Source organism: Argentina silus (assembly GCF_951799395.1).
Source record: "Argentina silus genome assembly, chromosome: 9".
NCBI classification, from domain to species: domain Eukaryota; kingdom Metazoa; phylum Chordata; class Actinopteri; order Argentiniformes; family Argentinidae; genus Argentina; species Argentina silus.
Window position 1 is genome coordinate 5,809,011 of NC_139663.1, and position 14,209 is coordinate 5,823,219.

Genomic DNA, 14,209 nt, shown 5'->3' on the forward strand with positions numbered 1-14,209 from the left:
CTTATCAGTATTCTGAAGAGAGAAAACCACACCTCCCTTTAGGCCTAATGAGATTTTATTTTTTCTGTCTCTCTCTCTTTCTCTCTCTCACTCCCTCTTTTTCTCTCCCTCTATGCTTCTCTTCCGCAGGGGCTCTGAAATCATACCTCCGTGAACTCCCAGAGCCACTGATGACCACTGAACTTTATGAGGAGTGGATTCAGGCTTCAAAGTGAGTAGCTTTTCCCTTAACAACCGCAGTCTCTCAATCCCCTTAGCCATGACGAAGAGCTGGAAATTGGGAAATGTCCACAAGGGAGTCACATACCATAACAACAGAATAGGGCCTAAAACCCCCTTAACACTGTTCTCTTCCTTCCTCAGTATCCAGGACATGGACAAGAGACTACAAGCACTGCTGGCAGCATGTGAGAAACTACCAACAGACAACTTAAACAATTTCAGGTCAGTGCCTCTCTCTCTCTCTCTCTCTCTCTCTCTCTCTCTCTCTCTCTCTCTCTCTCTGTCTCTCTGTCTGTCAGGTGTTTTAGAGAATCTTGTTGGGTTTTTTGACATGACAGAATGTGTTTTCTTAGAGGGGCCTTGGTTGCGACTAGAAGCTTGACGTAATGCTTGATGTTGATGAGAAGGTTTCATCTTCAGAGTGTACTGTTTTTATTTACAGAGGACAGAAACTGACCTTCCAGCTTTCTAGACTCTGTGGTTGCTGGGGAGAGAGATGATAACGTCCAGATAGTGTGAATTATCTGTGTCTGCTTAACATCATAACATATTGTCTGAGAAAAAAAAAAACTGATTTGTTTCCGATTAGACTGGATGCTAGCCCAAAAGAGAATAAAATATGTATGTCTAATAATATATACATATCTGTACATATGTACATATACATATGCCTTGCTCCAAAATCACACTTAATGGACCCTAATGTACCCTAATGTTTTTTTGTCAACTGTACTGTACATACAGCATGTGTCACTGCGAATTTCAGAAGAACAGAATCTCCCATTATCATTAGAGACACACATCAATCCAAACCTAAACCATATTTGTTTCTGGGTCGAGTTAATAACATATTTATGGATATGTGAAATGTTTACATGAGGCCATAAGTGCTCTCTGGTGCATAGATTCACATTGTGTGTGTTCGGTCTGGTGTTAGTTCTAGGTCTGCATGTGTCTTGAACCTCCCCTACCGTATCTGGGTTAGAATCCCTTTGGCAGTGTACACTGAAATATTGATAACCAACAGAGAACCTGCAGCGATGAAGGTTGTGTGTGTGTGTGTGTGTGTGTGTGTGTGTGTGTGTGTGTGTGTGTGTGTGTGTGTGTGTGTGTGTGTGTGAGAGAGAGAGCCATGGCAGTATGGCTCAGAAGCTGAACCAATAGGCTCTGGTGTGTTTTAGTCATGTTGTTGTTGTCGTTTTGTTGTTATTTCTCCTTTTCTTATCAGATACCTTATCAAATTCCTAGCCAAACTGACAGAGTACCAGAGTGACAACAAGATGACTCCTGGTAACATGGCGATTGTTCTCGGGCCTAACCTGCTTTGGACAACTTCTGAGGGGTATGTTTCCCTTTCTTGGGCCTTTTTTTCTCTTGATATCAGTGGCTTTAACAGCTCCTTGGTTATGTCACGTTTTGGTCAGTGAATGGCGTTTGAATGTCTATAAGGGGCATCTTTAGACTGGACTGACTGTGGTTGGTTCTTTCCAGGAACATAACAGAGATGATGACGACTGTGTCGCTTCAGATCGTGGGCATCATTGAGCCCATCATCCAGCATGCTGACTGGTTCTTTCCCGGAGGTGAGATGGACATACACACACACGCGCGCACACACACACACACACACACACACACACACACACACACACACACACTCAACCCATTGTCATTAGAATACGACAGTAATTCCTTGCTTCCTTCCTCAGAAATTGAGTTCAATCTGACAGGCTGCTACGGAAGTCCGATCCACACCAACCACAACTCCAACTACAGCTCCATGCCCTCGCCGGACATGGACCAATCCGAGCGCAAGCAGCCGCACGACCAGAGCCGACGCCCCCTCAGCGTTGCCACAGACAACATGATGCTGGAATTTTACAAGAAGGACGGGTAGGCTACGTACAAGCTGCTTGCCCTCTTTCTCTCCTCCCTCGCTCGCTCTCCTTTTCCTCGCGCATCAAACCCACACTACTCCCACTCTGTTCTCTCTGTGGGTCTCTGAGAAGATCGCCACCCTCGAGAAACACAATACTACACGCTCGTTGAAAAGCAGAACACTTTGACGCAGTATCTACATATCAGCCGTGTTTGAGCTCTGAGTCAGAGGTCTCAATAGGGCCCATTATGACGGTAGATATATCCAACCTGTCAATCATTCTCCCATCCAATTACCTCTCGTGTTATCAACCCTCATCTAGAGATGGCGGGAGGCTATCCTGGGAATGCAAGCGGGCCTCATTTGAATACACTTGGCCTACTGAGTGGCACGGTCTCCATGGCAACAAGGATGTGATGGAGGTGTTGTTTCTCATTCTCCGGAGATATTTCTCCTGCAAGACGCTCAGCCCCGTATGCCAGTGCTCTGCCCCGGCCCATCCTGCCCAGACAGACTGGCACGTCACCTGGCCCGCCTGAGTCACCAGGTGGAAAATCACCAGACTCTTATGAAAACTGCCTCTGCTGTAGGCTACTGGCCGGGCAATTTGAACATTCTCTCACCACACACTTAAGTCTTTCTGTTTTCACAAACAAGGCTATGTCTTTCATTTGAGATAATGCTATAGTTTGGTAGATACTGTAGACAGTTAGATAGTTGTTATCCATTTAGGGTAATGAGCAGTTTTCGAGCTGCAGCATTTGAAAGGCAGGTCATTGTTCCTGGGCTGAGTGGAGAGTTGTGCCGCTGCCTGTGTGTGTGTGTGTGTGTGTGTGGGGGGGGGGGGTCTTGGGGGGGGGGGGGGGGGTCTTGTCTTAATGAGTGTAAACGAAGCACTAATTGCCCCTCAATAGGAAAGTGCAGGCTGCTCATTTGGACGGGCATGTCCTCACCTCGGGAACACCCTCTCTCCTCTTTCCTGTCACTGTTGATCTCATCCTTCCGTCACACACACACACACACACACACATTAACACGCACACACACAGTATCCTCCCTCCTAGCATACTACATTAGCACACTAGCTTCTGTGTTGAGTGTACAGAGTGGATGTGATTGAGAAACATAGCTGTTCTACCGTGTATCTACCTTTCACACTCTCATGTGCTCTCTGCCCTACCAAAGCAGCATTAGGAAGATACAAAGGTACTGTATAATACTCCTTTCTTGTTCCCTGTTACCCCCTCCCTTTGCCCTTCTTTTCCCTCGCTCCTGACTGACTTGAACTCAGCGATTGTGGTGTGTCTGTCTTCAGTATGGGGGTGCGGGTGATGGACACATCCTGGGTGTCTCGTAAGGGCTCGTCCACGCTGGCGCGCAAGTCCTCCTCCACCCCACCCAGCGTCTTGATGCCTGGCTCCCCCGGCGACACACTCATCCCAGAGCAGCCTGGAGAGCTGGCCACCTCCCCCTCCCCCACCCCCCCACCAGGGGACAGGGTCGGGTAAGTCCCCCCTGGAGGCTCTCTTTCTGTCTCTCTCTCTCTCTCTCTTTCTCTCTCTCTCTCTCTCTCTCTTTCTCTCTCTCTCTCTCTCTTTCTCTCTCTCTCTCTCTCTCTCCGTCCTCCTCTTTCACCTTCCTTTCTTCATCATCGTCATCACCATCACTCTCACCAGCTCTCTGTGACTTGGACCTCGGCCGCTAGTTTCTTTTTGCTTCGTCAACTTGTTTGTTATCATTTCCTCAGCGTGAGGTTTTTGTCGTTTTTTTTTTCCCCTTGCTTTGCCATCTCTTGCCATCTCTCATTTGTTCTTTTCTTTCTTGTTTTTGTTTTCTCTCTCTCTCCCTCTCTCCTTCCAACTATTTGTTACGTTTGTTAGGATTGTGTCACTGTGGACATTTCTAAAGGGGGATTGATTGTTACTTCACTTTTTGAGAGGATACATGTTTTATCACCCAATCTGGAGGTTTCTTTATTTCACTGGCACTGATCACCAAGTCTCTGAGAGCATGTGAATATTCAAACAGTTCCCATTGATGTGGTATGGCTTTGCAGCTGTGGCCGTGAGTACTTTCTTTTCCCGCTTTCACCAAGTGAATTTCACTATGATCATCTCCGTTAATACACTGATTATCACTTCATCGTGGCTGCTGCTGTGTCGCAGACAGGTTGTAAGAAACGCTTCTGGCTTGATTGGCTTCTTCTCCTCTTCTGTGGCTCTTTCAGCCAATGAAAGGGTTTTGTGTCTGTTTCACACTGCCCTGGGCTGACTGAGAGAACTATTTAAAAACACACAATATCAAATAGGGGATTCATACTGTATGTTGTAGAGGGGAAAAAGGGTGATATTTCGTTGTTAAAGATACTTATAGTGTTAGTTACGGTCCTTGTATCGTGTGGGTTGCAGTGCAGAACAGCGCTCTGGTACTTCAGACGGTTTCATGACAGCTCCATGCAGTGTGCAGACACAAGGGCATCACAGAAGGAGTTCAATGCAGTGTATCCTGTCCATTTCCTTTGGGAATCTGAACCTTTTTTTTTTCTTTTGCTTTGCTATTTCTTTGTGCTTGTATTTTTTCCTTCACAAAGCTGACTGTGTGCTAAGCTTGGTTCCCACCGTCTGCCTTTTTCCGCACCAAGAAAATGCAGATTTTTGCTCGGATAAGATAAACCAACTAACAAACTAACACCTCAGTAATCAAAACAAGCTAATCCTCAAGCGCACCAATTTGTCTCCCTGTTCAATTACTAGAGCTATTTCTTTTTGTGCTGTCTATTCTTTTAATATCTACAGCTCAGACGACGTGTCGCTCAATCGGCCGGACTCCTCTCATGTCTACCCGCCCCCAGGGGAGGACCGGCCACCCCCTCCCTACCCCACCTCCTCTGCCCCCCACCACTTCTACCCCAAGGCCCCGCCCTGCGCTCGTCCTGTGGCCCCGGGTCCCGAGTCCCAGCCCCCAGGCTCCCCACCACCCCCCCTTCGCTGGTCTGGCTTCACCCCCCCGCTCCCGCCTCCCTCCTCCTCCTCTTCCTCTTCCTCTTCCTCGCTTGACATCAATTCGAACCCCAAACCCAGCTGCCTGCACTTTCCCAAGCACGGCCCGTCTGGCGACGTGTCGCATGCGCCCCCGCCTGACACTAACGCTTCGCCCCTCTACATCAAAACCCCCCTGGTACTGACCCGCCACGACCTGTCCCTCGGCAACCCCCCTAGCCTCCCCTCGTCCGCTCCCCCGCCGTGGGCTGCCTGTCCATGTGCCCGAGAGAGAGGACCCCCCAGGCTGACTAGGTAAATACAACGCACCGCGCCGCGGTGAGAAACACACTGACCAGTGGCCAGTATGGATGTACAGCACCACAGAGACAGTAGCCTCACTGAGGGGGCTGCCACATGTCTCTCCACTCCTTTATCTCGCTGGCTCATATTTTGTTTTTGCTGTTTTTCAATCCCATATCTCAGATTCTGTAACATTCACGTTGCCAGGGGACGCCTCTCATGGGGGTTGCCTAGCAACTGAGGATGTTACTGGCTTTCCGAGAGCGCAGAGCCTGGCGTAGAATAGAGCATACATACATGAATAACACTGCATATCGTTATTAAGAAGCATATTTACTTTTGTACTTTAAACATCGCAGAGACGGTTTGCTGATCTGCTGATAGGTGTTTTGAATTGTAAACCTATAAGGACGGTTTATGAGATAAGCAGGACATATTTCTAGTAAAAGCCCCAGTCCTTCTGGGCTGCACATCCCTGTGATCCATGCCCATCAGCAGTGTCCTTGGAGGCTCAACATCTTCCTGCACTTGTGTGCTGAGTCATGCATAAGACACACACGTACGCACACACACACACACACACACACACACACACACCAGACTGTGCGCACACCTCATACTGAAACCTAGGAGATCACTGCTTCTAAAACTGTACAGCAATAAAACACAGGACTATTTCAAGAATCTGTCAGTTAGACCATGGCTGTTGAGTTACCCCTCCAATATTTTCTGGAAGTTTCGGGAGTCATCAGTCTTCAGTAATAAATGATACAGACAGGACAGCATGAATCATTAGACCAATTCCCTGTCAGCGTTTCAGAACAAGCCTGCTTAATGACACCCTTCCCCCATCTTCGTACCCCGTGTACTGTATCACCCAGACGTCCCACCCTGGAAGCACGCAGCGCTCACTGGTCTAACTCTCTGCCTAGATATAGGAGGTAGCAGCTAGAACACTAGGTAGAAACCGTTTGAGTGGCGAGCAGGCAGGCACTGTACGTTTTTCATGATGTAGTTAATGCACTGTGTGGGTGTGGGAGTTCATACGACTCAGGACTTTCATAGAGTGATGATGATTCTGGCTATTATTCCAAACCTTTAATGGCAGGACGACTTTGAACAGTGAGGAGAAACCAGAGATCAAGTTACTCTTTAGTAGCTTGGAAACCACTGATATTGATAATGACAGCGACGGTGATGGTGATGATGATGATGATGATGATGATGATGGTGATGATGATGATGATGATGATGATGATTGATGACTGACGATTGATGATGATTGACCTCTCAATAAATGGACTGTGCAAGCAGATCATGCAGTAACATCCTCTTTTCCTTTCCAGTACGTTGAAGAGTAAAGAGCTGTCGCCTGTGATTGGGCACAAGGGCATCCAGGTGACGGGCCCAACGGTGCCCCCTATCTGTGGGCAGCAGAGCTGCAGCCAGTCTCCCCACTCCACAGAGCACAGCCCACACACTCTGCGCAAAGGTGACTCTGAATAACAGTTGATGCAGCATCAAGGATAGGAATTGCATGCAATACGTCTTGATATTGAAAAATAATGTATTTATCTATTGGGATGGATGTTAACAGTATTCTTTGTATTCTCCAGGCTCTAAGAAGCTGGCCCCTGTGCCTCCCAAGGTTCCTTACGGCCAGTCGGGTGGAATGTCAGACCAGTCCACAGGTCAGCCGTCGCCGGTCAGCCTGTCCCCCACCCCTCCCAGTACCCCTTCCCCCTACGGACTGGCCTGTCCCCCGGGACAAGCGCTCGCGTCCTCCCCCGGGCAGACCCCCCTGGGGGCGCCCCACTCTCTGTCCTCCCCTCCATCTCTGACCGGCACGCTCACCAAGTCCCGGCCCACCCCTAAGCCCAGGCAGAGACCCAGCCTGCCCCCTCCTCAGCCGCCCCCGGCCCCCCCTGGGCCCTCTGGCCCGGCCCCCCAGCCACTGGAGCAGGGCCTCCTGGACGGACTGTCCCCCGGGGAGAGCATGTCCACAGGTAAACACCCCGCCCTGCCCATGGCCGCACCACAGGTGGCGCTGCAGCGTCCCTCTCTCAGACTCGCTGTGGCCCTGTCCAACGGAGACGCCGGGCGAGTGTAGGACTCATTCTCAGACGTGTGCTACAGTATTGCTCCTGTGGTTGAAATTTAAGAGGACCGATATCGACCGGTCTCAAAAGAATGTCTTTACTGAATAACGGTTGCCTTTTTAGACGCAGAAACGCCTGAGAACAATGATGTAAATATTAGGACTCTTTGTGCAATTGTAGCGAGAGGAACTCCTTGACCTTACAGTATGTATCCATTGCTTGTGTTATGTGATGATGTTTCTGGGTAATGTGAGGAAACATCACAGAAGCATAGCGTGTCCTGCTTGTATGGAAGTTCCCATTAGATTCATCCTGTGCTCTCTGTTTATCTGTGTTATTCAGACCCCTCATACAGTACGGCTGAGGTAGGTCAGAGGCTTTACACAGACACACCACCAGTTCAATCTCTCAGGACAGGAGAGCAGGGCTTCCACAACTAGATCAGATTCTTCTTCTTGTCTATGATGCTATGATATAATGAGGTGTTCAATACCTGTCAATACCAGTCACTCTTGTCACTCTGTTCTATATATTTATGATTCTTTTGTTCCCCCCTGCTACTATTGTGTACCTTGCAGCTGTGTGAGGCCAGGGGATTCAGTGTGGGCTATGTGTGAGGGGGACTTTTAGGGTAAGCGAGACCGCCAGTATCTGCGCTTCATCTTCACCGCCTGGCCTGGTGCTGTGGCTGCCTCTGGGGTCTCCTGCAGCCTGCTTCAAAACATACGTTACCTGTTAGCCGACTAACTAACGCTATCCCATTCTGTTAGTGTGCCCAGCGTAGTGTCTTGCATGGTGTTTCAATATCTGTATGCATGGCTTAAGGACTTCCCAGAGCGCACCCCCCCACCGTGCTCACATTGCAGACGTCGCTTCCAAAAAAGGTGTAACTCCATCTTTACCGCCCCCCTCCCGCCTCCCTCCCCTTCCCAGCTGTAAACCAACAGACACCCTCCCCCTCTAACGCCCCTGCTAGCGATGTGGGGGCTACAGGTAAAACCCGCCCACCCCCCCCCCACTCACCCTCTGGCAGGCTCATCGCTTGGTGAAACCTCTTCTTCGCTGCCCCTGACAACTCCGCCCTGCTCCATCTCATTCCTACACAGTGGAAGTCATCATTCTCTGGTTATCTATGCTGTCTATGAGATGCAGCAATGCCTCAACAAAATTACAAAACAAGTATGCCCCTCCCTCATGAAATATAGAGATTCCCATTGTTATTTCAATCTCACCTCGGTGTCTCGGTGCCATTTTTCACAGAGCTCCACACACATCCTGTTGCCTCTGTGTTGACAAAAATCTGGTCATTTGTTGTAAATGTGTAATGTGTCATTGTGCAGTCATTTTGAAGTGCTGTTATTGTATTTCTTGAACGAACAGTTTATTTCGAGCAGCACAAAGAGCTCTGACATATACAGTATACAATATACAGTTGCTATAGTTCTCCAGAGCTATCTGATAGAGCATGTATTACTAGTAACACAAGTATGACAACGTCCCTGTGTAGAATGTGTCAGAGGCAAACACACTGACCTGCTGCTTCCTCCCAACAAAGACAAACATCTGCTTCTAACCATGAGTTCTGATTCCAAAAAGTTAATTTTGCTTTCTGCTCTCTTCCTTTTTTACACCCCATTATCATTACCATATGCCTCCTCCTCCGCCTCCTCCTCCGCCTCCTCCTCCTCCTCCGCCTCCTCCTACTCCTCCTCCTCCTCCTCCTCCTCCTCATGTTCATAACCATGCCCACCACCACCACCATTATACTCATCCTCACCTCTACTACCATGCTCGACAGTAGATTACTTCAATTATGAAATCCCCTCCATCAATGTCAATCTGGACAGCCTCATCGATGAGTTCAGCGGCGCCCCCTGCAGGAGGTCCCAGGCAGTGGCAGACTCTCCAGAGGGGGAAGCTGTGTCTGAGGAGGATTCCCAGAGCACCACCTTATGACCCTCTGACATCATCAAAGCTCATCTGGCTGCCACCCCTCCAGCTGTACATACTGTAACTCTCACACGCCACCACTGAGGCCCTCCCTTGGGGGCCAAACCAAGGCTTCAACCATGCCCACCTGGACCCAGAACCAGAACTGAACCCTCCCTCACATCTGCTACAGGCTGCAAGGAAACTCATCTCTTAGAACCGCAAAGTAGTACGTAAATGTGACTATACAAAGTACAAACGCACCAAAATGCCATAGAGGAGGAGCAGTTGCCTTTGGAGGGAAGACTGGACATATGGAGAGGAGTATTATGCCACGTTAAGTATTTTTGCTTTGTGGATACTGTTGTTTTCTTTGTTCTTTGAAGCAGTGGTCTGTATTTTTGGTGACTTTTTTTCATTTCTTTTTGCCTTATGAGAGAATGCAATCAAATTGCAATATGCGCATACTCACAAACTGTTTCGCAGACCATACAGGAATCTAATAGTGTGACTTGGGAGCAAAACCGGTCCACAGGGTCAGAGAGAGTGGACCTTGTGTGTACTCCTTACTGGGTACTCCTGATTTACTGCACACTTGGAAGTGATGCCCAGAGAGAACTGAAGCATGCAGTATGAAATGTATAACCCCCTCGTCATTGCACTGAATCATTCTGTGTCACCCTGGCCCCGGTCCATACTGTGTGTTCCCTTTTCCCCCCACGTAAACAAGTCTTACACACACTACCGTATCTACATTAATGCACACAGATAAGAAAGATCCATAGGATTGCATTATATAACTAGCTTGTCACTTTATTATTTATTTGTACAGGGTTAAAATGTAATGCACATAATTTCACCAGCACAGTATGAGAATGTTTTTGGAATAAATCCAGTTTAATTAACCATGATTATGATTATCATCATACGGTTTTGGATTATAGTCGAACTGTATCTGTGCACAATAATGATGCACATCACATATGTTTTAGAGCTGCGCCCATAATGCTAGCTGTCATAATCCTCAATTTAAGGCCATTTTGGATCTAACTGCATAGCTGTTCTTTCAGAGACAGGAATTATATTAGGCAGTTCCAGTCTGAGAGGATCGAGTCAGAGTCAACCCCAGAGGACCATCCATGTTCCTTTCTACTGGGCTGCTCCTAAAACTTCCAATTAGAACTCAAGGTTCCACAGAGATTGCACTGCCTGCAGTTTCAGATGTTTCTCTCTGCTTGTTTCAAGTGCTTCAGGCTCCGTGACCTATGACCCTAGTGTAAATACAAAGACTGTACATAAATCTATGTATATAAACCTATGAGGGAAAGCAAATGTAAAGGCAAATCTTAATTATACATATATTAATATATGTGCTCATATTTATCATGTGTAGAAACTGATATGATAAATAATGTGATGTTATTTTTGTCCCTGCACACAATTGCCAGTGTCACACTCAGTGTTTCTCAGCTACAGCAGACAACCATGATCCTGCAGCAATATGAAGGAAAGAAGGATGTTACTGCTCTGAATAATGTTTGGTCTTTCTAGTTATGTTTGAATCAGTTTGAAAGTTTGAGCCATGGAAGAAATGCTCTGTCAAATATAGCTTTAATAAGTTAATTATTAATTGATATACACATTTATATAAGCAACCTCCATACAAACATAAATGGATTATTCAGTGAGATAATTGCATACCCAAGATTGTATTATTTGAACCACTATACTTTCTTACACAGAAAATGGGCCCTTACTGATTTGGGGAAAATCCACAATCAACTGACATAACAATTATGTGAGAAATGAATTTGATATGTACAGTATAGTTAGGTTTGGCAAGCCTAACCTTGACAAATTAAATGTCCAACCTGCTTAGACTCTTCTGGGCCTCTTAGACTACCATGAGGTTTCCTCAGAGAGAACATCAAAGATTGGGCCAAGCTAAAACAGCTGGTATGGGTTTGGCAGCCTATTTATTTGGCTCATTCTGACAAGAGCAGATGCCTCAGTGACACTTTCCTAATCGCATCTAAAATGTCATTGGACATTAATTCTGTCAATCAAAGTGCAATTACACTGTTTACTTATTAACCTCAGTCCGAAAATAGTGGCCAGCCCCGCCCCACCCCCCCTCCCCCCCCCACCCCACAGAAAGAGCCATTATTTCTATTCTACAGCAATCACATGGTTTTTCTATTTGTTTATGTATTAGTATACTTCAGGGACATGATTTCTAGATGAATTATTCTCCAAAAATATATGGTATGCCTCAGTGTGTGTTCTCAATGAACTATGTTTATAAAGATTTTGGTGACTGAGTTCTGTTGATAGTTGTGGTGATTATGATGACAATTGCAAGTGCCCTCACAATGGTTGTTAATGTTTTGAAGCTAATGGCGAATTTTATGTGTAATAGAGGTTTTATTGTCTGTGCTGGATTCATGCATTTGCTCTGAGGAGGCAGGGGTGTTTTTCTTAGTAAGTCGATTGAATGTGACTTATTCAGAGCTCATACAAGGTAAAGGGTAGCCAGTTGCTGGTATTAGCTACAGTAGAGGCATGATCTAAAGGACCATTCTTTTCTAATGAAATGGTAATACTAGTCATAGCCTCCTGCTGGCAGTGTGAATGAATGCTTGTGTGTTTATCACAGATGAAGATGAATGAGGTGCTGTTGGTATTAATAGGACAGTGTTTATGCATTGTGAATTATAATTGGACTTGTTCTTACATTCTCTCATTAGCATGCATTCATCATAGCTGTAGACATTGTTTCATATGTGTGTATAGCAGCTGTGACAAACACACTCACATCTCCTTCCCCCAGGTGAATTTACAATTGTAATCATATCTCACCACTTTGTAATCAACTTTCATCACATCATTTTTAGAGAAGCAAGAAAGGTCATTTTATAATTAAGTTCAGCTGGATGATAATAAATGATGGAATTACTCTTCTCCTGAATGAATAAAAACAGGCATTGAACCTAAATATGTCAGCCACAAATCCCAACCTCATACCTCTTCACCACGTTTGTTATCTAAAGTTCAACTTGTTTACATTTTGTGTTTAGGGGGTTTATGAGAGAAGAAAGAGGACGTATGTGACAATGTCATGCATGCACTTAGAGATAGTCTTTTGATAATCCATGATTCGTGTCAATCACTGTCTTTTTAGGGATAGTTATGAGCAATTTGAGGGGCACCTATAGATAAGATGCGTTATAGAAAATGTGGAAATCGATGGTTATGAGGGGGTCATGGGGCCATAGAGCAGTGGATGTTGCCCTTGGATGTACTGCCTCCCTTCTGCTTTCACAACTAGTGTACAAACCTGCCTTTCGGCAAGCCACAACACCCACCCCTCCTCCTCTGCTTAGCATATCAAGTGGAACACAGTGTGTACTGTGAAGCCTACCGCAATCCTTATCAGAATGTCAGAAATAAATATATATATATTAAACTCTACATTTTTAATAATCCCACCTTGTCCATGTGTTTCTGTCAGTGTGTTTGTGCTGAATGTATCTTTTCTATTATATTATTTAAGGGGATTCACTGTTTATCTCATGGAGAAGTGAAGAGTCTGATGATACTGTATAAACAATTCATTACAGTGTAACAACCCTGTCTTTCCAGACAGTGTCACTGTTCTATTACATTGAGTATGCTAGCAACTCTCGACAGGTGATCACTCTCTCAAGGGGTGTTGCACAAGTACCACTGGTATCAATGTAACAGTGACTCAGAGGTCCCCGCTGAGGCATTGTTTGTCATTATCAAGGCCAAATACGTCTTTGATAATTAATACATCAAATGCCAGTGGTCATTTACACTATGTACTCTTGAATCCAAGATGTTCTAATTCTAGAAAAATAGTTATGAATCTGTATAAAGGCATCATCTTTATCATGTTACTTTTTTCTATTGGTAACAGTGCCCACAACAATAGAAAATTGGTTTAGAGATGTTTCTCATTAATTCACTGCAGAACTGTGATACACGATTTAATTTCTTCTATAGGAAAATTGATTACGCCTCTGAAATATGATCCTGCCCATCTACTGTCTCACGCGGAGTGCTAGCAGGTTTTTCTAAACCAATTAATCTGAGTCATTAACTGAGAATCATTACATTGATCATTGCTCCTCCCACTCAGTGGCAAACAAGGGAAGGCTGAACTGCGGAGGCTGTGGAGGCCTATTAACCAGTAGAACAGGAACTACTCGATGAGCAGAGGCTTTGTCAGAGAAGGAAACCATGAGTAGGCCTTGTGTCGACAGGTGGCAGAGGTTGACCAAGGAGCAGAAAACTATGTTATCAAATGTTATCACTATGTCCTCAAAACTATGTTACACCCCATAATCACAGACATTCACATTGAGGTACAATGTTAGGCCCTAATAAATACTCACTCTATAAGTGAACACTTTCAGATGCCTCAATAGTAATAATGTACAGTAAATCAAAACAATCATATTCATTTATTATAAAGGTCTATAAACAGCACCCCCTGATCATCATAAAAGAAAGCAGAGCGTTCGCGCTCCCTGGTTTTTGTTTATCAGGCCTCTAAGTGGTGTCAGTTGAAACCCAATACCACGCCGCACTTGTGTCTCTCCTTACAACAAACAATCAGCCAGACCTGCTCATCTTTACCTCCAGGTCTTTCTCCTTCAAACTGCCTGAGACTCCCATCAATTATTTGTAAAGTGTTCACTGTTGTTGAGTGACTCGATTTCTCTGTTTAAATTTTCATTGTATACTTACAGTACTTCCGAGAGATACTGTACTGT

The 14,209-nt window shown here is 45.8% G+C and overlaps 1 protein-coding gene across 1 annotated transcript in view; it reads left to right on the top strand.

Moving 5' to 3' along the window:
- The window catches only part of arhgap44a (Rho GTPase activating protein 44a), a 31,009-nt gene extending 18,132 nt beyond the window's left edge, over window positions 1-12,877 (top strand). The window contains exons 12-22 of the mRNA XM_083676202.1: window positions 130-211; window positions 364-444; window positions 1,451-1,564; window positions 1,714-1,805; window positions 1,932-2,115; window positions 3,290-3,307; window positions 3,417-3,605; window positions 4,897-5,394; window positions 6,729-6,874; window positions 6,999-7,388; window positions 9,283-12,877. Coding sequence (XP_083532328.1) covers window positions 130-211; window positions 364-444; window positions 1,451-1,564; window positions 1,714-1,805; window positions 1,932-2,115; window positions 3,290-3,307; window positions 3,417-3,605; window positions 4,897-5,394; window positions 6,729-6,874; window positions 6,999-7,388; window positions 9,283-9,437 — 1,949 coding nt within the window. The 3' untranslated portion in view covers window positions 9,438-12,877. The remainder of the gene's footprint in view (window positions 1-129; window positions 212-363; window positions 445-1,450; window positions 1,565-1,713; window positions 1,806-1,931; window positions 2,116-3,289; window positions 3,308-3,416; window positions 3,606-4,896; window positions 5,395-6,728; window positions 6,875-6,998; window positions 7,389-9,282) is intronic.
- Window positions 12,878-14,209: the final 1,332 nt, after the last annotated feature.